The sequence below is a fragment of the Heptranchias perlo genome, chromosome 3 (genome assembly GCF_035084215.1).
Source record: "Heptranchias perlo isolate sHepPer1 chromosome 3, sHepPer1.hap1, whole genome shotgun sequence".
Classification (NCBI taxonomy): Eukaryota; Metazoa; Chordata; class Chondrichthyes; order Hexanchiformes; family Hexanchidae; genus Heptranchias; species Heptranchias perlo.
The window spans coordinates 74,125,310-74,151,422 of record NC_090327.1 but is presented as its reverse complement, the minus strand read 5'-3'; the positions used below and the strand labels follow the sequence as shown (position 1 = coordinate 74,151,422).

At 43.7% G+C, this 26,113-nt stretch overlaps 1 protein-coding gene across 5 annotated transcripts in view; it reads right to left on the bottom strand.

Moving 5' to 3' along the window:
• Window positions 1–26,113, bottom strand: part of LOC137315863 (centrosome and spindle pole-associated protein 1-like) — a 190,192-nt gene that overhangs the window by 14,621 nt on the left and 149,458 nt on the right. For 4 of the 5 annotated variants that reach the window (XM_067980307.1, XM_067980303.1, XM_067980306.1 and 1 more), the window contains 4 exons: window positions 25,388–25,454; window positions 12,503–12,629; window positions 10,474–10,613; window positions 9,093–9,230 (listed from right to left, as the gene is read on the bottom strand). In XM_067980307.1, coding sequence (XP_067836408.1) covers window positions 9,093–9,230; window positions 10,474–10,613; window positions 12,503–12,629; window positions 25,388–25,454 — 472 coding nt within the window. The remainder of the gene's footprint in view (window positions 1–9,092; window positions 9,231–10,473; window positions 10,614–12,502; window positions 12,630–25,387; window positions 25,455–26,113) is intronic. The other variant, XM_067980304.1, reaches the window with a different exon arrangement.

Sequence of the window (26,113 nt, the reverse complement as noted above, 5' to 3'; positions counted from 1 at the left end):
ACCCCCAGGATGCTGATGGTGGGGGATTCGGCGATGGTAATGCCATTGAATGTCAAGGGGAGGTGGTTAGACTCTCTCTTGTTGGAGGTGGTCATTGCCTGGCACTTGTCTGGCGCGAATGTTACTTGCCATTTATCAGCCCAAGCCTGAATGTTGTCCAGATCTTGCTGCATGCGGGCATGGACTGCTTCATTACCTGAGGGGTTGCGAATGGAGCTGAACACTGCAATCTTCAGCAAACATCCCCACTTATGATGGAGGGAAGGTCATTGATGAAGCAGCTGAAGATGAATGGGTCTAGGGCACTGCCCTGAGGAAATCCTGCAAGGATGTCCTGGGGCTGAGATGATTGGCCTCCATCAACCACTACCATCTTCCTTTGTGCTAGGTATGACTCCATCCAAAGGAGAGTTTTCCCCCCTGATTCCCATTGACTTCAATTTTACTAGGGATCCTTGATGCCACACTCAGTCAAATGGTGTCAGGGGCAGTCACTCTCAACTCACCTCTGGAATTCAGCTCTTTTGTCCATGTTTGGACCATGGCTGTAATGAAGTTGGGAGCTGAGTCGTCCTGGCAGAACCCAAACTGAGCATCGGTGAGCAGGTTATTGGTAAGTGCCGCTTGATAGCACTGTGACGACATCTTCCATCACTTTGCTGATGATTGAGAGTAGACTGATGGGTCGGTAATTGGCCAGATTTTTGTGGACAGGACATACCTGGGTAATCTTCCACTTTGTCAGGTAAATGCCAGTGTGGTAGCAGTACTGGAACAGCTTGGTAGAGGCGTGACTGGTTCAGGAGCACAAATCTTCAGCACTACAGGATGTTGTCGGGGCCCTTAGCCTTTATTGTATCCAGTGCACTCAGCAGTTTCTTGATATCAAGTGGAGTGAATCGAATTGGCTGAAGACTGGCTTCTGTGATGTTGGGGATCTCGGGAGGAGGCCGAGATGGATCATCCACTCGGCACTTCTGGCTGAAGATGCATGCAAACACCTCAGCCTCTTCTTCGGAAATCACGTGCTGGGCTCTGCCATCACTGAGGACGGGGATGTTCACGGAGCCTCCTCCTCCTATTAGTTGTTTAACTGTCCACCAACATTCACGACTGGATGTGGCAGGTCTGCAGAGCTTTGATCTGATCCATTGGTTGTGGGATCGCTTAGCTCTGTCTATAGCATGCTGCTTCTGCTGTTTAGCATGCATGTAGTCCCGTGTTGTAGCTTCACCAGGTTGGCAACTCATTTTTAGGTACGCTTGGTGCTGTTCCTCGCATGCTCTTCTACACTCCTCGTTGAACCGGGGTTGATCCCCTGTCTTGATGATAATGGTAGAGTGAGGGATATGCCGGGCCATGAGGTTACAGATTGTGCTGGAATACAATTCTGCTGCTGCTGATGGCCCACAGTGCCTAATGAATGCCCAGTTTTGAGCTGCGAGATCTGTTCTGAATCTATCCCATTCAACACGGTGGTAGTGTCACACAACACGATGGACAGTGTCCTCAGTGTGAAGTCGGGACTTCATCTCCACAACGACTGTGGGGTGGTCATGCCTACCAATACTGTCATGGACAAATGCATCTGCGGCAGATAGAATGGTGAGGACGAGGTCAAGTAGGTTTTTCCCTCGTATTGGTTCTCTCACCACCTGCCGCAGGCCCAGTCTGGCAATTATGTCCTTCAGGACTCAGCCAGCTCGGTCAGTGGAGGTGCTACCAAGCCACTCTTGATGATGGACATTGAAGTCCCCCACCCAGAGTACATTCTGTGCCCTTGATACCCTCAGTGCTTACTCTAAGTGGTGCTCAACATGGAGGAGTACCGATTCATTAGCTGAGGGAAGGCAGTAGGTGGTAATCAGCAGGCGGTTTCCTTGCCCATGTTTGACCTGATGCCACAAGACTCGGAACTGCTATTCAGTCACCTCAAGTTTCAAGGTTACTTTGTCCAGCCTACAGCTCATCTCTCACTTGCTGCTGTTACCTGCTGAGCTTCCGACTGTACTTCAGTGCACTGCTGGTTTCTCAGCTTTATTTTGCTGCTGTGTGGATCCTGGCTAGAAATCCACTTCTCTTAGCCGAACTCTGCTGCTTCTGGATCTTATAGTGACCTCCAAATTTGCCGCTGTTTTCTATGGAGTCTGCTGGGTTGTCACAATTCCATTATCTGGTCTGCTGCTGCATCGACAGAAATTTTACACTCTACAATGAGCTAGCTCTGATCTGTTTCTGATGGTTCCCATCCTGCTCCGGATTCTGCTCCACTGCTGCCAAACGACCTTTGCTCTGCCCCTTTTCACCTGCTTCCCATTGTCACTGACTCCATTCAACCCTCCACTGGATCCGTTGGGGTGCACTATTAATCAGTGAGGTCAATACTCACCTCCGCTGAACCCCTGGATCAACATATGCTGCCCCATGATTGATTCTCCTTGGCTCTCCATTTTCCAAGGAAGTGTGTCCTCTGATCCTCTGCCCCTCACACAGCTCCCAGACTCACACGCCCTCCATACCTGTCTTTGAACCAGGACATCAGTTCGTGGGTGCTCCAAGCTGCCTCCACCCTTTCTACATGTCAATTTCATGCTACGGGTTCTCGGCGCGGGGGCTATCGGGCGCGTGGGTAATGCACCCGGTGAAATTAGTCAGCTCCCCGCGCGATTGTAGCATACAATTCACTAATTGGATCCACTTACCTTGCCCTCCGGGTTCCACACTGCTGATCTGCGCGTCGGGCGGACTGCGCATGCGCAGTAAGATCTGTCAGCTGGAGGAGCTCTATTTAAAGGGGCAGTCCTCCACTGACAGATGCTGCAACAAATAGAAAAAAAGCACAGCATGGAGCAGCCCAGGGGGAAGGCTGCTCCCAGTTTAATGATGCCTCACTCCAGGTATCAATACATGGGGTGAGGAGGAGGGGGAGGACAGAGATCTTCCTCCCGGCGGGCGGGAGGAAGCGGCCTGCCTCTGCCACCAGGAAGGCCTGGCTCGAGGTGGCAGAGGAGGTCATCAGCACCACCAACATATCGCCCACCTCCATACAGTGCAGGAGGCGCTCCAATGACCTCAGTAGGTCAGCCAAAGTGAGTACACTTACTCATTCCCCTACACTCCGTCTGCCACATCACCGACCCCAACCCACATCACCTTCTGCACTGCCAACACTACTCTGTCACATCACCCCTCATACCCACTCAAACCTCATCCTCATCTTACCTGCACCTACTCACCTCGCCAGTACTCATCCCGCCACTACCACTCAACCCAATCCTCATACAATCTCATGGCTCTATCTCGTACTCACCCTCTCATGCATCTCTTTCACGGCCAGCCTCACTCAACCTGCCACTACCTGTGCTGCAGCCACAGGGCATGCTTCACATATGTGCAGTAGGCAGCGTAGGGCAAACGTGTCGTGAGCATGAAGGGGATGCACAAGGGTGTTTGAGGGTTTGTCATGGTTGTTACTTATATTTAATTTCTGACCAACTCACATCACATATTTATTTGGCACCACTACTGCCATGTCTTCGCGAATCTTGTCTGGTCTGTGCAATAATGCCCTTTCCTGAGGACCACTATGAAGACCCACAACTGATGACACCCATTGTGTCACTGCAGAGTGGGTGTAGGTGTATTTGCAGGGTTCTTTTGTGCAGACGACTGAGAGACGTCGGCGATGTCCCTGGTTGCACCCTGGAAGGATGCGGAGGAGACAGGTAAGAAGATGGTGCTCGGGCCAGCCAGGAGCAGCTTGGCATGAAGGAGGCTGCAGATGTCCACGACTACATGTCGAGTGACTCTGAGCCTCCGTGTGCACTGCTGCTCAGAGAGGTCCAGGAAGCTGAGCCTCGGTCTGTGGACCCTGTGGCGAGGGTAGTGCCCTCTGCGACGCATCTCTCTCTGCGGTAGCCCTCCCTCCTGCTGTGCAGGTGAATGTGTCACAGCACTCTGTTGTGGAGCTCCACGTGTCAGAGGTGGACGGCGTGGATGGCGAGGCTGGTGATGCTGTTCGCCCTCCGAGGAGGTCATGACTGCAGCTACGGCGGCCCCCATCCAGAAGATGTACATCAGAGGGGGTCCGCAAGGTAGGTACATGTCTCTGGACCCCTGGGTAAGTGTGCAAGTTGGTGACTTTGATTGTCAGGAGGAGGGTGGTGGAGGCCAAACTTTGTCCCAAGTGATAGAGTGGTCTCCTGCAATGAGTGAGGGTCTCCCCCCCCCCACCTGTCAAATGGACCTTTGCAGCTGCCACAGGCAGTGTGGGAAACAGTCCCAGGTTGCTCTAAAATCCCACCCCTCCTGACATATTCCCTTAATCAGGTCAGTTAATGACCTGCACAAGCCAAATAAATACTTTCAAGTGGCATCCCGCTGGCTTTAATTGCCTGCGGGATTCCCACCAGCGGGGGCTGCGTGCGCACGCCGGCGCGTCAGCGGGGAACCCGGAAGTGCGCGGGTTCGGGGTGGGCTCCGGTCCCGGTCCAGGATTTTCCGATTTTCGGGGCCCCCCCACCAGGAACGCACCCGATAACGGGTGCTAAAATGCTGCCCCTTATGTCCTCTTCACAACTTACTTTCCTATCTACCTTTGTGTCATCAGCAAATTTAGCAACCATATATTCGGTCCCTTTATCCAAGTCATTGATATAGATTGTAAATAGTTGAGGCCCAAGCACTGATCCCTGTGGCACTCCACTCGTTACATTTTGACAACCTGAAAATGGTCCATTTATGCCTACGCTCTGTTTCCTGTTAGCTAACCAATCCTTCATCAATGCTAATATGTTACCCCCTACACCATGAGCTCTTATTTTGTGTAGTAGCCTTTGATGTGGCACCTTGTCAAAAGCCTTCTGGAAATTCAAGTACACAGATCGACAGGATCTCCTTTATCCACGTTGTTTGTTACTTCCTCAAAGAAGTAAAAAAAACAATAAAAAGAAGAACTTTAATAAATTAGTCAAAGATGATTTCCCTTTCACATAGCCTCGGCTCCATATCTCTTAATAGCCTTGGCTAGCAATAATCTATCAATCTCAGATTTAAAATTATTAATTGAGCTAGCATCAACTGCTTTTTGTGGGCGAGAGTTCCACACTTCCACCATCCTTTGCATGAAGAAGTGTCTCCTAACTTCTCTCCTGAATGACCTGGCTCTGATTTTAAGATTATGTCCCCTTGTCCTAGACTACCCACCAGCAGAAAAGGTTTCCTTCTATCTAATCTATCAAATCCTTTCAAAATTCTAAAAGTCTCAATCAAATCATCCCTTATCCTTCTATATTCCAGGGAATACAAGCCTACTTAATGTAATCTCTCCTGATAATTTAACCATTAGAGCCCTGGTAACATTCTGGTGAATCTGTGCTGCACTCCTTCCAAGGTCAATATATCCTTTCTAAGGCGCAGTACCCGGAACTCTACACAGTACTCCATCCAGATGTGGTCTAACCAGGGTTTTGTATAGCTGTAGCAAAACTTCCTCCCCTTTATTTTCTAGCCCTCTAGTTATAAAGGTTAACATTCCATTAGCCTTTTTGATTATTTTTTGTACCTGACTACAACATTTTAATGATCTGTGTACATCGACCCCTAAATCACTTTGGACAACCACTGTTTCTAGCTTTTCACTATTTAAAAAATACTTGGATCTGTTCTTTTTTGGTCCAAAATGGATGACCTCACACTTACCTGTGTTAAAATCCATCTGCCACAGTTTTGTCTACTCACTTAATCTATCAATGCCTCTTTGTAATTTTATGCTCCCATCTACACTATTTACTATGCCACCAAGCTTTGTGTCACCTGCAAACTTGGATATATGACTCTCTATTGTGTTATCTAAGTCATTAATATAGTGAATAGTTGAGGCCCCAGCACAGATCTTTGTGGGACACCATTAGTCACTTCCTTCCAATTCGAGCACATACCCATTATCCCTACTGTCTTCTACTGCCTAACCAGTCTCCTAACCAGGTCAAGAATTTGCCTTCAATTCCATGAGCTTTAATTCTAGCTAACAGTCTCTTTGGTCGAACCTTATCGAATGCCTTCTGGAAGTCCATATCCACAGACATTCCCCTGTCTACTACTTTAATTACTTCCTCAAAAAATTCAATTAGGTTCTAGACTTGACTATTCCAATGCTCTCCTAGCTGCCCTCCCATCTTCCACATTCCAAAAACTTGAGCTCATCCAAAACTCTGCTGCCCGTATCCTAACTTGCACCAAGTCCCATTCACCCATCACACCTGTGCTCACTGACCTAAATTGGCTCCCAGTCCGGTAACGCCACGATTTTAAAATTCTCATCCTTGTTTTCAAATCCCTCCATGGCCACACCCCTCCATTGCTGTAACCTCCTCCGGCCCTACAACCTTCCGAGATCTCTGCGCCGCTCCTATTCTTGCCTCTTGCGTATCGCTAATTTTAATCGCTCCGCCATTGGAGGCCATGCCTTCAGCAGCTGAGGCCATAAGCTCTGGAATTTCCTATCTAAACCTCTCCGCCTCTCTACTCCTTAAGTTAAAGGCGCTATATAAATGCAAGTTGTCGTTGTTGTTGTTGTTAGACATGACCTACCTTTTACAAATCCATGTTGGTTGTCTCTAATCAGCTCAAATTTCTCTAAGTGCTCAGTCACAGTGTCCTTAATTATAGATTCCAATAAATTCTCCACAACAAATGTTAGACTAACAGGTCTATAATTTCCTGTTTTTTCCCACCTTTCTTAAATAATGGAGTTACACCTGCAATTTCCAATCTAATGGGACAATTCCTGAATCGACAAAGCCTTGGAAGATTACAGCTAAAGCATCTGCAATTTCTTCATCTACTTCCTTTAAAACCCTGGGGTGGAAATCATCAGGTCCTAGGGATTTGTCAATCTTTAGTGCCATTATTTTTTCTAATATGTGTCGAGGTCAGAGGCATGTAGGTATTTTGGAGGTTGAAGATGATGGCTTCAATTTTGACATTAGTTAGCTGGAGGTGGTTTTGACTCATCCAGGTCTTAATGTTGCAGTGTAGTTCTAACTACATGATGGACGAGACAGAGAGGTAGTTGCTAAGTTTTGTCAGCATACACATGGAAGTTGAGTCCATGCGTCCAGATTAGAAAGAACGTTCCAAAGTGCTTTACAGCCAATGAAGTACTTTCAATGTGCAATCACTGTTGTAATGTAGGAAACAAGGGAGCCAATTTGCGCACAGCAAGGTACCACAAACAGAAATGAGATAATGACCAGATAATCTATTTTTTTTTAGTGATGTTGGTTGAGGGATGCACATTAGTCAGGACACCGGGGAGAACTCCACTGCTCTTCTTCAATATAGTGCCATGGGACCTTTTATATCCACCAGATGGGGCCTGAGTATAACGTCTCATCCGAAAGATGGCACCTCCGACAATATAACGTTCCCTCAGTACAGCACTGAAGTGTCAGCCTGGATTATATGCTCAAGTCTCTGGAGTGGGACTTGAACCCACAACCTTCTGACTCAGAGGCAAAATTGCTACCACTGAGCCACGGCTTACATTGCAAATGAGCAGCATGTAAGTAACAAAGAGGGTGGGGGGTTCAAGGAAGAAACCCTGAAGTGCACCAGAAGTGACCGTGCAGGTACAGGAGGAGAAGCCTTTGGGAGGCAATGAAGTCTCCATGATGCTGGAATGGAGCTATGACAGTGGTTCAATAATTTCTTAGTTAAGTGATATGTTACAAATGGAAGAAAGGAAGAAAGTTATGTCCATGAGTAGATTGAAAGGCAACACCTGTACGGACTTGCCAGGCAATAAATCTTGAGTTTTTTAAAACCATTGCAAAATTCTCCAAAGCTACTGGCAGTTTAATGGATAGTACAACTTATGACATACTAAAATTATCATCGTCACAACGCGATGTTAAATAGATTGGTAAGGAATAGTCTTTTCCTAGCATTTTGTATCTTTAAAACTTCAAGGATCCTCACCTCGTCATGGACTAGAGATCTTTCTTGTTGGAATAAATTAAAGTATAATTTTAAATATAAGAATTAGTGATGCCTTGGTATTCCTATACCACTGACAATATGGTCACATTTTTGGAATCGTGAAAACACTGCTATGATAGCCATAAAAATACAACACCTGAACTGCCAATAATGCTGAAGAACTTTGTAATTTACATTGAGCCAGAAACTGCTGGAGCGGTGCATCTTGCAGCGAATGGGATTTTTTTTTAAAACACCCTTCAGATCGTATTATTTTTGCGCCGCAAACTGCTGGAAATGGGAATTGATAATGGCGCGGCAACGTCAACAGGGCATCTGGAACCTCATGAACATCGGGTCCAATGGTCTGTCTCCTTAACCAATGAAATTTAAGGATAGAGAAAGAAACTGAGTGAACAACGTAGAAGGAAATAGGGTGAATTAAAATCAAATTAGATACAGAAAGAGAAATTAAGAGAGGGAAAGATAGATTGGATTAAGAGGGAAGAAGGAAACAAAGTAAAAGTAGGAAAATAAATTTAAAAACTTAAACAACCTCTAGGAACAATTTGCTTCCTGTAGGAGTGAGACACCACAATTTCAATTGTTCGCTTTCTGGGTCTCCAAGGTTGAGTGGCATGTCAGGACCATAAATCATATCATTAATAGGGCCCTTATGACATGAAATACCAGCCCAAATGGCTGCAGCAAGATTCATTCGTATTTGTGGTGCAAATCCAGCAATTTCTTGACACTCATGAGGAGGATGTGGCGAGCTCCCGTTATTGCAAGGCTGACAGCAGAACGGCGCAAATCGTCCAGCAATTTGTGGAGAGTCACAAATTATGCCACAAATTGCTGGGTTTTTTACGCACTAATAATGGCAGGTGCCGTGAACTCGCCATTATTTTTCCAGCAATTTCTGGGTCAATATTTGAATATGTCAAAATTAGCTAAATGCAAAATCTAGCCCTACAATCAAAATTAATTTGCAAATATAGTACTGAAATTTTCACCCACTTAAATAAAACAAACACAGTTTAGAACTTCACAAATATGGCTCATTTTGAAGAAAATGTTAAAATAATTTTTTAATTTTTTATCATTCTGACCTGCTTCTTTCCTCTTCATGATGTCCAGTTTCTTTTTCTGCTCTCTCAATAATGCCTCCTGTTGAATCTCCAGTGTATTACTATTATTTGGAGGGTCTGGGTACATTTGTCTTATTTCAGCTCGTGTTGCTGAATCTGCTTATAGTAGAAGAGTTACAAAAAGAGCATTCTAGTTACAAATTCCAAAGCAAGCAATGGATTAAAAAACAATGGTCATTATCCCTTAAGAGAGAAGTCATTTCAAAATTAATGGTTCTGTATTAGTTGTGGGAAGGGTCAATAAATTGAAGGGATTTTGCTTGATACTTTTTTAAACCTCACAACGGATCACACACATTTACCACCTCATCTTCCACACGAATATAAAACCATATAAACGTAGTGACAGTAAATTTGAAATAAAGCATCAAATATTTTAATTGTAATTGCAAATATATTATTCATTCAGTAAAAGGAACACCATAGAACAGTTTTAAAACATTCCTTTAGCCTCTAGGATGTTGGATAAAATTGAGGATGACAGTCTAGATGACAACGGCCAAGAGTACTAAATAAAGGGCAGCCAGGCATTCAATCTATATCCCAATAAGCACAAGGCTAAACAACAAACTGCCCTTAGCCTGGTCAGTCTGGCGGTCATAGCTAAAGCTAGTGGAAGTTAGATAATCTCTCAATTTGTAGGAGGCACGGGCCCATAGTGCAAATCTGACCCCTGTTCAACATTAAGTATCAATTTCATTCCAAGATGCATTAGGATGATTGGGAAACAGAAAAAAATGTCACAATGGTGCACTATGGGGTGCTGTTCTGAGGCATATCAGTGGGGCAGAGTACAGACAACAATCTATGCAGTGTCAGACTTGGTTCATTGGTAGAACCTCTTGGAAAAATCAGAAAGCCTTGGATTTAAGCACCACTCCACAATTCTGAGGAGGTGAAAGATGCTACATAAATGCACTTTCTTTCTTTTCTTTTCATCTAAATGCTTGATACTGACACCAGATCATTGAAATGGAAAGTGTTTGATTCCCCAACACTAACATTGCTCATCATGATAAGCAACAATCAAAATCAATCACAAAAAAGTACAGTTGGTGTTGGCAACATAAATGCAACTCTGGTGTTAGAATGAGCCTGGTCTTGGTTTGAAGCACTTTGTTAAAGTACAAAAAGGAGCTGGGTCAAAATCGGTGGGTCAAAATCCTGGAACTCCCTACCTAACAGCACTGTGGGAGAACCTTCACCACATGGACTGCAGCGGTTCAAGAAGGCAGCTCACCACCACCTTCTCAAGGGCAATTAGGAATGGGCAATAAATTCTGGCCTTGCCAGCGATGCCCACGTCCCCATGAACGAATAAAAATAAATACCTAGAGCCTACCTCTGTATTTCAGGTCATTGAAGTCCCTAATATTTTGAAAATTAACAGGATCTATTCCTTTTGATGAAGGTCGGTGTACTAAGGCCTGTATACGTTGTCTGGCCAAATCAAAGACATCAACATGATTTCTCTCTCGCTTTCTGTTGAGAAAAGTTTAAAAATAAAGGATATTAGCTTCAACGAGATATAGGTTTGACTGCACATTTCATCCTAATTGGCAACATAAATGCAATATTGGTATTCAAATGAGCCTGGTCTTGGGTTAAAGCACATTGTTGAAGTACAAAAAGGAGCAACATTGAATTACAGATTCAGTTTATGTTTATAGATTCAGTTACTATTGCAATCAATGACAGAGTGATCTTTAAAATAGCACAGTTTAGCTGTCAAGTTTGCATCATTGCTTTCAATCAAATGTACAACAATAAATGACAGTCACTTACAAGAACCTAAACAGTTCCAAACTAATTGTTCACCTAATTATGCAGAAAATTACTGGTTTGGGGGTACAGTACTAATTGAACATGTTAGGAGAGGGAGTAGTTTTTGTTCAAAACACTCCCTCAAGCTTTATCTGGAAAAATATAAAAATAAATTATATAATGTATACGAAGCACTCGCACCAGCTCCATTTCTATTGATACTCATACTAAGTACGCAGTTGTGCCCACCCAGTAGAGTTTTTGAGTATTCTTCCTCCTAGATTCTTGTTCCTTCTAAGCACAAGCAGCTTTGTGTTGTCTTTAAGAGGCAGAAGGACAATCTTTTAAAAGGTCTTGCAAAGATAATTAGTTAAGAGTTTGTTGCAACTAGGAGGAGGAATACTTTCTGCTCTACCTGGCAAAAAATTATATATATTTTTGTTTTGAAACACCATGAATTTTCTGTCTTCGCAGAGACCCACCATTTTGGCTCTTCTTTCTTCCAGAGCCACTCTGTTACAAGGAGAGTGTCTGCATCCGGGAGTGGCAACAGAACTTTGGTCTGGCTTGAGATATGCTCTGAAACCACACAACCTCAAAAACTCTACTGGGTGGGCACAACTCTGTACTTAGTATGAGTATCAATAAAAATGGAGCAGGTGTGAGTACTTTGTATGATTTTATAGCACAGAAGCACGCCATTTGGCCCATCGTGTAAAGATAGAGTTAGGGACCTTAAATTAGATAGGGTAACCGGTCTGGATGATATTCACCTGAGGGTCTTCAGGGAGATGGGACACCTGCTGTGCAAGCTCCTTGCCTGTATCTTTAATAGCGCGTTGCACTCTGGGACGGTTCCCTTACACTGGAAGGAGGCTAACCTAGTCCCTGTCTTTAAAAAAGGAGATAAGACGGACCCAGGTAACTATAGGCCCATTAGTTTGAAGTTAGGAATAGGAAAAACGCTTGAATCATTAAGGATGCAATATATGACTACTGAAGCCAGAGCGGGACAAATTTGGTATGCTCAACATCGCTTCAAAAAAAGGTCATGTCTTGAAGAAGCCACCAAGATGGTGGATGAAGGAAACCCAGTAGACATTACTTACTTAGGCTTCCATAAAGCTTTTGATAAGGTACCGCATAAGAGGCTTCTCTACAAGATCATATTAGTGGTAATATTATGAACTGGATTGAGAATTGGCTGGAAGACCGTAGGTAGAAAGTAGTTGTAGATGGATTTAGATCTGATTGGAGACCAGCCACCAGTGGTGTCGTGCAGGGATCGGTGTGAGGATCATTGCTCTTTACTATTTTTATTAATGATCTAGATGCAAGTTTGCAGATGATACTAAGATCTGTGCGAGTGTCAGGACTGTAGACGATGCTCAACTGCTGCAGGTGGATCTGGATGCATTGGAGGATTGGGTTTGTGACTGGCAAATCATGTTTAACTTAGAAAAGTGCAGTGTTATGCACGCAGGCAGGGAAAATACTGAACATTCTCCTGTCCTTTCCCCCATATCCTTATAACATAGCTTTCCTAAACTTGTGTTATCCCCCAAAATTAATCTAGTTACTGTAATGTGATTCTATTTTTTTTTTACTTGGCCATAGCAAACATTGCATCATCTTCCTTGTCAGCATTTTGAAAATGTCCCTCAAGACGACGTTCCTCACTTCGTAGCTGTCTCCTCAATGCTGACAGTTCACTAATAATATCTTTCTTTTCCTCTGTCAAAATACAGGTAGAAAAAGTCTCAATTACAAATAAAGATAAAAAGAAAGAATCTGCATTGATATAGCATCTTAATCACAACCTCATGACATCCCAAAGCACTTTACAACTAATGGATTACTTTTGAAGTAAAGTCACTGTTATGTAGACAACACGTGCACAGGAAGGTCGAACAAACAGCAAATTAATTGGATAATCTGTTTTTGGAGGGGTTATTGAGGGAGGAATAATGGCCAGGATGTTTTTAATGTATAACCAAGTTTAACAGCTCATCTGAAAGACTGCACCTCCAATAGTGCAATATTCTCTCAGTTCCGCAATGAAATGTTGGATTAAATCATGTGCTCCAGTTTTATAGTGGAGCTTGAAGACACAATCTACTAACTCAGAGGCAAAAGTGCTATCAACTGAGCCATGAAGGTTTAGTTTGTAAAACTAATAAAGTTCTTTTTGTTGTATTCAGATATATAACTAACCACAAATGTCAGCAATAACCCCCCCCCCCCCCCCCGAAAGGTGTTGATTTTCACAACCTTCTCTCTCAAAAGTTGTGTGTGTACATTCTTCTCAAGTCACTGCAAATTGTATAGGCTTACAATTTTCAAACATACACAATCATATTTTGGTATTAGTTTTTGGCAGGATTTGAGTGACACATATGGCAGAATCCTATTAAAATGAATGTCACTATTAAAATCACGCAATAACAAAGTGTTACATTTAATACATTAGAGACCGTTTCATAAAATGCACATTATAGATTTCCTTCTCCCACTAAACACCATTCCCAGGGAAGCAAGTGAACAGGTTTCCTCTTAACCTTCTCTGCTCTAAGAACAATCCCAGCTTCTCCAATCTCTCCACATAACTGAAGTCCCTCATCCCTAGTACCATCCTGGTAAACATCCTCTGTACCCTCTCCAAGGCTTTGACATCCTTCCTACATAATGAATTTCCAATCTCAACTGTGCTGTCTAGGAGAGATGGTGAGATGCCTCTGTACAAGAATTCAGAGAGAGCTCAGTTGCAGTATGCATCTGTTAGTTTGAGTGCCATTAATTGAATGATGGAAGCCTCTCTTCCCCCGTGACACAGTCAGGAAATGGTGTGGGGTGACCCTAATCCTAAGCCTTGCTGCAATTGCTCTGTAACTGGATGCTGAGAAATACTCCCTTTGACAGCCCAACTAAAATAGGAGGTGAATACGCTCATGGCTGAAAACTCACAACCTACAATTATACCATTAGAGTACTTCTACTTCCCCCCCCCCCACACCCCACTAAAATCTTTTAGGTCACCCCACATCCATTCCCTGACTGTTTTCCATTATTATTTCCCCAGTCTCATCCTCTAAGGGACCAATGTTTACTTTAGCTACCCTCTTCCTTTTTATATCCTTGTAGAAGCTTTACCTGTCAGTTTTTATATTTCTTGCTAGTTTACTCTCATACACAATACTGCAGCTGAAGCCTATCCCGTGATTTGTAAAGGTTTAGCGTGGCTTTCTTGTTTTTGTATTCAATGCCCCTATTTACAAAGCCAAGTATCCCATACACTTTCTTAACCGACTCATCAACTTGTCCTGCCACTTTCAAAGATTTGTGAATGGAGGAAAGGCAAATCTAAATGGCAAATGAGATCACTTCACTACCATAGCAAAACAATTTTGCAATCCCAGGGTCTCTGCAGTAGCTATAGGTTCAAGCAGGCTCTACATGAGTTTGTGTAGTACCATACTGAAGTGTTAATTTTGAAGGATGTTTGAATTTTATAGGTCCCTTTCATAAACCTGAAAATCATGGAGTGCGCCCTAAATACAGGTATGCTGTACACACACATACTCTAAACTGCCTTAAGGATTCACACCTTCTCATCCTAATTGAACAGGTTCATCAAGTAGTTCAGGACTTGGTCATCAAAAATGACCCTATTTGACCTCGAGTTGGAGTTGCATAACTTTTGGATATAATTTTCAAATCCAAGAAGTAAATGTGCTCACTCTCATCTTCTTAATGGCCATGCCATTAACTGCAAACTTGTTAGCGACAGATGCTGGCCTATTTTATAGTAGCTGAGCAACAAGTAAGCCCAACCTAGTTGCGTGGATTAAGAGGACAGTATTTAGAACTCTTACTCTCTCTCACAATGTTTTACCCCCGAATTTGGGCCTAAAAGTCAAGAACAGTGGAGGAAAAGACCACAAAATTATGTAAATGTTAATTCTGAACCCTACCCACTTGCCCAACAGTAGGCTTTTCCCTCGTCATGTCTGTCAAATTCCTGCTCTAGGGGTCCCAATGAGACGTCTTGTTCTGATGGTAACCCCACCCCCACCCCGACCACCAACCCTTACTGGGCTCAAGATATGTACCTCCAATCTTACATCATCCTAATGCTGTTTCTTTACTGTTAGTCCGCATTCCCTTCCATTTAAAAATACACTTGTTTATAGTATCCTCAAGAAAAGTTATCCCTCTTACCTTTCCGATGGCTATCCCTGCCTTCTAAAGTTATGGAAGTTAGTGTAAACTCTCAAATTATTAATCAGTTTGAAATTGCTAACTTATTCCATCATCAAAAAAGGTTTTGGCTTTTCCACTAGTGATTCTTCCTCTTTTGTTGCACATCTCAGGAAATGATCCCAAGTGCTTTGGTGATTCATTTATCATTACATTGGACACTCAAAAGTAGGGTCTTGCACCATTCATTTCTTAACAAGTTACCATAACATGGTCTTTACCAGATTATCCTGGTTCATTAGATTCGTCTTAAATCAGTAACTGTGCTTAAGTTAATGGCTTATTCTCCAATTGTTTCTCCGCCAATATATGTCTTCCCAGGGCTCTGTTCCATCTCCCACTCCGCTTCTTTCTATATAAATAACTTCCTTTACTCATCATTAAATCCTATCCACATTTTTGCTGTTGATTCTACTCGATTTTATTCCACATTCATCTACTCTTTACTCCTCTCAACGTGATGGTTAATGGCTGCATTTGGAGCTCCTCTATGAACTTCTGTGGAACAGTGAGAATTTTGCTTCCTTCAATTCTTCAATTTTTTCAACTGTCCCACAAGTCTAATCAATAGCTATCACCTCGCGCCTTTAATGTCTCAACACTTAGTCGTCGTCCAGTGACATTCTTAGCTGCACTCTCTTCTGATCTCAAACAGAACTCCTCCATTACTAAACCTGTGTTCAAGAAACTTGGTTTATCTTTTGTGCTAAAGATCTGTTTTTTTTATCAACAATTTTCTAAGCCCAATTTTGTCCAAGACAGAACACATTTCCCATATCTGAGGAAGCTTCTAATACCTCTCTCACATTCCTGGATGCCATACAAGAAACAGCTCATCATCTGATAGGTGATATTACTCTTAACCCTTAGCTTGCAACCTTACTCGTCTCTATCAATAATACTGTGATCAATGCTCCTCTGAATTTTCCGCTCTTGTACCTCCTAAGTCACAAAAACGCCATCATACAACATGTTGGCCTAGAAATTTAACTGCATAGCACCCGTTTTTCAGGTGCTACATGGCCTCCTAAGTCGCCAAAATGGTGAGCACGATGTGTGTATAGATTTCAACTGGAAGTGCGCCAGACGCCATTATGGGTAAAGACAACCAAGAGGCGTCCTTTACTCACGCCTGAAGCATATTCAAATAAGGGCCTATCGCCTGCTTGGAGTCCCCACTGCAAGAATGGTTTGCCCTGAGGCAGCCAGAACCATTGCTGGCTGCAGTCCGGGAAACCAACCCCACAGAACGCCTGCAACAAAAAAGGTAAGTTAAATCACCTTACCTGCCACCACCACGCCCGCTCCCCCCGCCCCCGACACCAGCCCCCACCCCACCCCGCTCCCCCCGCCCCCGACACCAGCCCCCACCCCACCCCACCCCAACTCCCCCTCCGAACCCACCCAACCAACTCCGACCCACCCCCACCCAGTCCCCTCTGAACCCACCCTCCGGCCCCCTCCGAACCCACCCTCCGGCCCCCTCCGAACCCACCCTCCGGCCCCCAACCCCCTCCGAACCCACCCTCCGTCCCCCAACCCCCTCCGAACCCACCCTCCGTCCCCCAACCCCCTCCGAACCCACCCCCCCAACCCCCTCCGAACCCACCCCCCAAGAGATCCCCAGTTCCCAGGCTCATCAGTCCTGACCTCCCGCAGCCTCCTCCCCCCGCCCCAAAGATTCCGACCTCACTCACGAAATAGAATCATAGAATGGTTACAGCATAGAAGGAGACCATTCGTCCCGTTGAGTCCGTGCCGGCTTTCTGCAAGAACAATCCAGCTAGTCCCACTCCCCTGCCCTTTCCCCGTAGTCCTGCAAATTTTTTCCCTACAAGTACTTATCCAATTCCCTTTTGAAAGTCACGATTGAAACTGCTTCCACCACCCCCTCAGGCAGTGCATTCCAGATCATAACCACTCGCTGCGTAAAAAAGCTTTTCCTCATGTCGTCTTTGGTTCTTTTGCCAATCACCTTAAGTCTGTGTCCTCTGGTTCTGACCCTTCCACCAATGGGAACGGTTTCTCTCTAGCTACTCTGTCTAGACCCTTCATGATTTTGAACACCTCTATCAAATCTCCTTTCAACCTTCTCTGCCCCAAGGAGAATAACCCCAGCTTCTCCAATCTATCCACATAACTGAAGTCCTTCATTTCTGGAACCATTTGTAGTAAATCTTTTCTGCACCCTCTCCATGGCCTTCACATCCTTCCCAAAGTGCGGTGTCCAGAATTGGATACAATACTCCAGTTGTGGTTGAACCAGTGTTTTGTAAAGGTTGATCAGAACTTCCTTGAAGGCCACCTTCAACAATTTGTGCACATATACCCCCAGGTCTCTCTGTTCCTGCACCCCCTTTAGAATTGTACCCTTTAGTTTATATTGCCTTTCCTCGTTCATCCTACCAAAATGTATCACTTCGCACTTCACTACGTTAAATTACATCTGCCACTTGTCCACACATTCTACCAGCCTGTCGATGTCCTCTCTGTGTCAAATTTTGAAATTGTGCCCTGTACACTCAAGTCCCAAGTTATTAATATATATTAAGAAATGCAGTGGTTCTAGTACCAACCTCAGGGGAACACCACTGTATACCTTCCTCCAGTCCAAAAAACAACCGTTCACCACTACTCTCTGTTTCCTGTCACTTGGCCAATTTCAGATCCATGCTGCCACTACCACTTTTATTCCACGGGCTTCAACTTTGCTGACAAGCCTATTACGTGGCATTTTATCATACGCCTTTTGGAAGTCCATATACACTATATCAACTGCATTGCCCTCATCAACCCTCTCTGTTATCTCTTCAAAAAACTCAATCAAGTTAGTCAAACACGATTTGCCTTTAACAAATCCGTGCTGGCTTTCCCTAATTAATCCACACTCGCCAAGTGACTGCTAATTCTGTCCCGGATTATCGTTTCTAGAAGTTTCCCCACCACCGAGGTTAAATTGACTGGCCTGTAGTTGCTGGGTTTATCCTTACACCCTTTTTTGAACAAGGGTGTAACATTTGCAATTCTCCAGTCTTCTAGCACCACCTCTTATCTAAGGACGATTGGAAGATTATGGCTAGTACCTCTGCAATTTCCTCCCTTACTTCCCTCAGCAACCTAGGATGCATCCCATCCGGACCTGATGACTTATCTACTTTAAGTACAGCCAGCCTTTCTAGTGCCTCCTCTTTATTAATCTTTAGGGCTCATCTAGTATCTCAACTACCTCCTCTTTTATTGTGACTTGGGCAGCATCTTCTTCCTCGGTAAAGACAGGTGCAAATTACTCATTTAGTACCTCAGCCATGCCCTCTGCCTCCATGCATAGGTCTCCTTTCTGGCCCCTCATCGGCCCCAGCCCTCCTCTTACTAACACGTTTACTATTTATATGCCTATAGAAGATTTTTGGATTCCCGTTTATGTTAGCCACCAGTCTATTCTCATACTCTCTGCCCCTCTTGTTTCCTTTTTCACTTCCCCTCTGAACTTTCTATATTCTGCCTGGTTCTCACTTGTGTTATCAACCTGATATCTGTCATATGCCCCCTTTCTCTGCTTCATCTTTACTCTCTATCTCTTTTGTCATCCAGGGAGCTCTGGCTTTGGTTGCCCTACCTTTAGTCCTCATGGGAAAGTACCTAGACTGTACCCAACCCATCTCCTCTTTAAAGGCCACCCATTGTTCGATTGCAGTTTTGCCTGCCAATCTTTGATTCCAATTTACCCGGGCCAGATCCATTCTCAACCCACTGAAATTGGCCCTCCTCCAATTGAGTATTTTTACTCTAGAGTGCTCCTTGTCCTTTACCATAGCTAAACTAAACCTTATGATACTATGATCACTGTTCCCGAAATGTTCCCCCACTGACACTTGCTCCACTTGACCCATCACATTCCCCAGAACTCGATCCAGCAATGCCTCCTTCCTCATTGGGCCGGAAACGTACTGATCAAGAAAGTTCTCCTGAACACACTTCAGAAATTCTTCCCCCTCTCTGCCCTTTACACTATTACTATCCCAGTCTATATTAGGATAATTGACGTTCCCCAATATCACTACTTTATGGTTCTTGCACCTCCCTGTAATTTCCCTGCAAATTTGTTCCTCTATATCCTTCCCACTAGTTGGTGGCCTATAGACTATACCTAGTAGTGTAATGGCACCACTATTAATTCTTAACTTTAACCAAATAGATTCTGTCCTTGATCCTTCCAGGACATCCTCTCTCTTCAGCACTGCAATATTCTCCTAATCAATACTGCCACCCCACCCCCTCCTTTCTTTCCTTCCCAATCTTTCCTGAACACCCCGTATCCAGGAATATTTAGTACCCAATCCTGCCCTTTTTTGAGCCAGGTCTACGTTATTGCCACATCATGTGGCTATTTGTGCCTGCAGCTCACCAACCTTATTTACCACGCTTTATTTACACATATGCACTGTAAACCTACCTTAGACCTTCTTGTGTTCTCTCTTAGTCTGATCCCACCTAATACTGTACTATTTCTTACTCGATTGCTATCTGTCTTTCCCAATCCTTTGGGCACCTTGTTTCTCCTTTCAATGCTACATCCTGGTGCCCACTCCCCTGCCAAATTAGTTTAAACCCTCCCCCACAACATTAGTGAACCTCCCAGCAAGGACATTGGTCCCAGCTCTGTTGAGGTGCAACCCATCCAGCCTGTACAGGTCCCAATGCCCCAGGAATCTAAAGCCCTCCCTCCTGAACCATCTCTCCAGCAAAGCATTCATCTGCTTTATCCTCCTATTTCTATACTCACTAGCACTTGGCACTGGGAATAATCCAGAGATTACTACCTTTGCGGTCCTGCTTATTAGTCTCTTTCCCATCTCCCTAAAATCCATCTGCAGGACCTCATCCCTCTTTCTACCTATGTCATTGGTACCGATACGAATCATGACCTCTGGCTGTTCATCCTTCCCCTTCAGAATGTTCTGCAGCCGTTCAATGACATCCTTGACCCTGGCACCAGGGAGGCAACATAGCATCCTGGAATCATGTCTGCAGCCACAGAAATGCCTGTCTATTCCCCTAACTACTGAATTCCCTATTACTATTGCTTTCCTGACCTTCCTCCTCCCCCCCTGTATAGCTGAGCCACCCTTGGTGCCGTGGACTTGGCTCTGGCTGTACTCCCCAGAGGAACCATCGCCCTCACCTGAATACCGGTTAGAGAGTGAGATGCACTCAGGGGACTCCTGCACTTCCAGCCTGGTCCTCCTTGTCTGTCTGGCGGTCACCCAGTCCCTCTCTGCCAGCACTCTCAAGCTGTGGGGTGATCACCACCTGAAACGTGCTATCCACGTAGCTCTCAGTCTCCTACTCCAACTCATTTTCGATGACCTCAAAATTGTAATTCACCTCAGTCTCTCCACTCTCCTCCAACCTATAAGCTTTTAAAACCTAAAACATGACATCAGCTAATCACTGCTCCTTAAATCTCTCCTCCGCGACCCCCCCCCTCCCAACTTCCACTCTTACTCTGGAGATGAGCTTTGAGCAGTGAACTATTCTGGTATTAAACTAGTGAAACAAAACTCAATTTATTCATCTCAGTAGAGGCACCTATTGTATTCAACTCACTGTCCTTTTATCATTTATTCTTCCTTCCTAAATAGCAGCATCCTTGACTTGCCAATTGTTGGTGTGTGCTCTTACGTAATTAGCAAGCAGAGATACGCATCATAGTAGAAGTCTTACCAGGGAGGGAAGTTTAGAAAATGTATCTGCTACGTTGTAGGCAACATATTAACTCAGGAGAATAATTTTTTGGAAACTGCAGTTGAATCCTCAACATAGGAACATAGGAACAGGAGTAGTCCATTCAGCCCCTCATGCCTGCTCCGCCATTTGATAAGATCATGGCTGATCTGTGATCTAACTCCATATACCGGCCTTTGGCCCATATCCCTCAATACCTTTGGTTGCCAAAAAGCTATCTATCTCACATTTAAATTTAGCAATTGAGCTAGTATCAATTGCCGTTTGCGAAAGAGAGTTCCAAACTTCTACAACCCTTTCTGTGTAGAAATGTTTTCTAATCTCGCTCCTGAAAGGTCTGGCTCTAATTTTTAGACTGTGCCCCCTACTCCTAGAATCCCCAACCAGCGGAAATAGTTTCTCTCTATCCACCCTATCCGTTCCCCTTAATATCTTATAAACTTCGATCAGATCACCCCTTAACCTTCGAAACTCCAGAGAATACAATCCCAATTTGTGTAATCTCTCCTCGTAACTTAACCCATGAAGTCCGGGTATCATTCTAGTAAACCTGCACTGCACTCCCTCCAAGGCCAATATGTCCTTCCAAAGGTGCGGTGCCCAGAACTGCTCACAGTACTCCAGGTGCGGTCTAACCAGGGTTTTGTATAGCTGCAGCATAACTTCTGCCCCCTTGTACTCCAGTCCTCTTGATATAAAGGCCAGCATTCCATTAGCCTTATTGATTATTTTCTGCACCTGTTCATGACACTTCAATGATCTATGTTCCTGAACCCCTAAGTTCATTTGGTCATCCACTGTTTTTAACTTTTTACCATTTAGAAAGTACCCTGTTCTATCCTTTTTTGATCCAAAGTGGATGACCTCATTTGTCTACATTGAATTCCATTTGCCACAGTTTTGCCCATTCACCTAATCTATCCATATCCCTTTGTAATTTTATGTTTTCATCTACACTGCTTACAATGCTACCAATCTTTGTGTCATCGGCAAACTTAGATATGAGACTTTCTATGCCTTCATCTAAGTCGTTAATAAATATTGTGAATAATTGAGGCCCCAAGACAGATCCCTGCGGGACTCCACTAGTCACATCCTGCCAATGTGAGTACCTACCCATTATCCCTATTCTCCGTCGCCTTTCCCTCAGCCAACTTCCTAACCAAGTCCGTACTTTTCCCTCGATTCCATGGGCTTCTATCTTAGCTAACAGTCTCTTATGGGGGACCTTATCAAATGCCTTCTGGAAGTCCATATAAATAACATCCATTGACATTCCCCTGTCCACTACTTTAGTCAACTCTTCAAAAAATTCAATCAGGTTTGTCAGGCACGACCTACCTTTCACAAATCCATGCTGGCTCTCTCTGATTAACTGAAAATTCTCGAGGTGTTCAGTCACCCTATCCTTAATTATAGACTCCAGCATTTTCCCCACAACAGATGTTAGGCTAACTGGTCTATAATTCCCTGATTTCCCTCTCTCTCCTTTCTTAAAAAGCAGAGTGACATGCGCAATTTTCCAATCTAGAGGGATGGTTCCTGAATCTGGAGAACTTTGACAGATTATAGTTAGGGCATCTGCAATCTGCTCACCTACTTCTTTAAAACCCTGGGATGTAAACCATCTGGTCCTGGGGATTTGTCACTCTTTACTGCTATTATTTTCTTCAATACTGTTGCTTTACTTATGTTAATTTTATTGAGTCCCTGTCCCCGATTCAATATTAATTTTCTTGGGATTTCCGGCATGCTATCCTCTTTTTCTACTGTAAATACTGATGCAAAGTAATTGTTCAACATGTCCACCATTTCCCCATTGTCAATGACAATATCCCCACTTTCAGATTTTAACGGGCCAACACTGCTCCTGATTACCCTCTTTTTCCTAATGTAACTATAAAAGTTCTTCGTATTGGTTTTAATATCCCTTGCAAGTTTCTTTTCATACTCTCTTTTTGTAGCTCTTACTATCTGTTTTGTGACCCTTTGTTGATCTTTGTATCTTTCCCATTCGCCAGGATCTGTGCCACTTTTTGCCTTTTTGTATGCCCTTTCCTTATGTCTTATACTGTCCCTTACCTCTTTAGTTGTCCATGGCTGTTTTTTTTGGCAAGTAGAGTTCTTGCCCCTCAGGGGTATAAACTGATTCTGTATCACATTAAATGTTTCTTTAAACATTTCCCACTGATCATCAGTCGTTTTACCCATTAACAGATTTGCCCAGTTTACTCTGGACAGTCTCTGTCTCATCCCATTGAAGTTGGCCTTACCCAAGTCTAGAATCTTAGCAGCTGACTCACTTTTTTCCCTTTCAAACACTACATTGAACTCGATCATGTTATGATCGCTATTGGATAGATGTTCACGCACAATTAAGCCGTTAACTAAATCTGGTTCATTACTCATTACTAAATCTAGTATGGCTTGCCCCCTTGTTGCCTCTAGGACATATTGCTGTAGAAAACTATCCCGGACACACTCAAGAAATTCACTACCTTTCTGACAGTTGCTAGTCTGCTTTTCCCAATCTATGTGAAGGTTACAGACCCCCATTAAGACCACTATGCCTTTCTTACACGCTTGTCTAATCTCTGCATTTATACAATCTAGCACTTCAGAGCTGCTGCCAGGGCTCCTATATACAACTCTCCACTATAGTCTTAGGTCCTTTCCTATTTCTCAATTCAACCCATAAGGTCTCTGTTGGCTGCTTACCTCTCGTTATATCCTCCTTTATCATTGAAGTGATTTCATCTCTAATCACTAAGGCTACTCCTTCCCCTCTTCCATTTTCCCTATCTCTCCTTTAGGCCTTATAACCTGGTATATTTAGTTCCCAATCCTGACCATCCTGCAGCCATGTCTCAGTAAAGCGATCATGTCATACCCTCCAATTTGAATTTTAACCTGTAGTTCATTTAATTTATTCCTTATACTCCATGCATTTGTATACAGAACTCTTAGTTGGGCCACACACCCTAGCCTGACCTTCAGCTTTGATGCTGGGTTAATCGCCTTACGCCTTCTAGTTTTCACTTGATCTGTAGTGCCTAAAGTACACTTTCTTTCTGCCGCTCTACGCTTTTCCCTTTCACTTGTTCTTGAACAACTGTTTGCACTATTTGTATTGTAAATTTCCCCTGGGTCTTCCCCTTTCTTGCTGCTCTCAACTTTATTCCCTTCTGACTCCCCGCTCAGGTTCCCATCCCCCTGCCACTCTAGTTTAAACTTTCCCCAACAGCACTAGCAAACACCCCCGTGAGGACATTGGTCCCAGTCCTGCTCAGGTGTAACCCGTCCCACTTGTACAGGTCCCACCTTCCCCAGAACCGATCCCAATGTCCCAGGAGGCTAAATCCCTCCCTCCTACACCATCCCTGCAGCCACGCATTCATCTGATCTATTCTCCTGTTCCTATACTCACTAGCACGTGGCACTGGTAGTAATCCTGAGATCACTACCTTTGAAGTCCTGCTTTTTAATTTATCTCCTAACTCCTTAAATTCACCTTGCAGGATCTCATCCCTTTTTTAAAAAATCTATGTTGTTGGTACCGATATGGACCACAACTACTGGCTGTTCACCCTCCCCCTCCAGAATGTCCAGCAGCCGCTCCGCGACATCCTTGATCCTAGCACCAGGGAGGCAACATACCATCCTGGAGTCACGTTTGCGGCCACAGAAACGCCTATCTGTTCCCCTTACAATTGAATCCTATCACTATAGCGCTGCCACTCTTCTTCCTCCCCTCCTGTGCAGCAGAGCCATCCGTGGTGGCACAAACTTGGCTCTTGCTGCTTTCCCCTGATAAGCCATCTCTCCCAACTGTATCCAAAGCGGTATATCTGTTTGAGAGGGAGATGGCCCAAGATGGGATGTACTAAGAAATTTAACACTGGTTGCCAACTCCTCATGAATGAGATGGAAGGGGAATAGGGAGGCTAACCAACTCTTTTGGGGGGGTGGGGAAAGAAAACCATTTTCATGCAAGAGGTCAGACCAAACACTATAGTGCCAATGCTTTGGTCCCTAACACTGAAGGATGATAATGTCATCAAAACTCTGGAGCGTTTCTGGTTTCTTTGTAATTTCATGATAACTTAATGTTTTCAGGAAAGAACAGAGACACTCATTAGGGAAAGGTTTTTTGAGGATAATCATAAAACTGAAACATGAAAATTATCCAACATTGAACTGCTGGGCAAACTTTGAAGAAACAATTCTGATGCAGGTCTTCATTCAAAAAGTCAATAAATTCCTCATTACTTGACATTAAAATGAATTAAAAAGAATAAAAAGAATCTCCTTAATCCAAACATACTGAGTAAATGTGCAACAGGGTCATGTTTGTGCCAATGCTGCAATTTCCTATCATGGTTTTAGTTCTCATTAAATTTTAATTAAGTACTCAGAACTCTCCAACAGCTAAAGTTACAACATACAGCACCAGAACACATAAGAGTAAGCATCTGCTTGAACAGTTTTACCATATGCTCGCAGCTGGTTTCGTCTTGCAGGAACTGGTGGTGACTCGGTCCCTGACCGTGGACGATCCTAATAAGCAAATCAATTTTTAGGACAATTCCAGAAGTACAAATCGATCAAAGTAATACAGTTTAACATTTCAAACTTAGGTCAAATGTACAGTGATTGAAACATTTCCAAATTGAGTTCTAAGACTTTCAGATTTTTGGGTTGTGGCTTGTGTAAGTTTTGGATCTGCTGTTTGTTTGTCTTTACTGCCACATTGAAATATTGCAGGCATTTTGTTAAAATAATCTTGGTGCAAAGAGCTCCAGCAGCAACTGCTCTCAAAGTTACAGTAGTCACCACATTATGATAAATCTTACTTTTAGGGGTACAAATGCAGGCTTTTTTCTTTCCATAGATTTTATCAAGACGATTTATATTTTTTGTAATTTTTTTTTCAAAACAGATACAGGACTCAATCAACTTTGATTCTCAATCCTTGACAAATCTTTATAATAAAATTCCTTGCATCTGTCATTTACGTCATGGCCATTATCTACATTCTCTCTGTCAATATTTTTTCTCAATGGTTAAGTTTCTATATTTTTCTTCTGACTGATAAATATCAAAACTGGAAAATAACCAATGATATTGGCAAAATCTTTCTTCCCATCAATTCAACCATCACGTTCTACCAAAAAAAATTCTATCTACTACATGGAAAGTAAAATAATTCTCAGCTT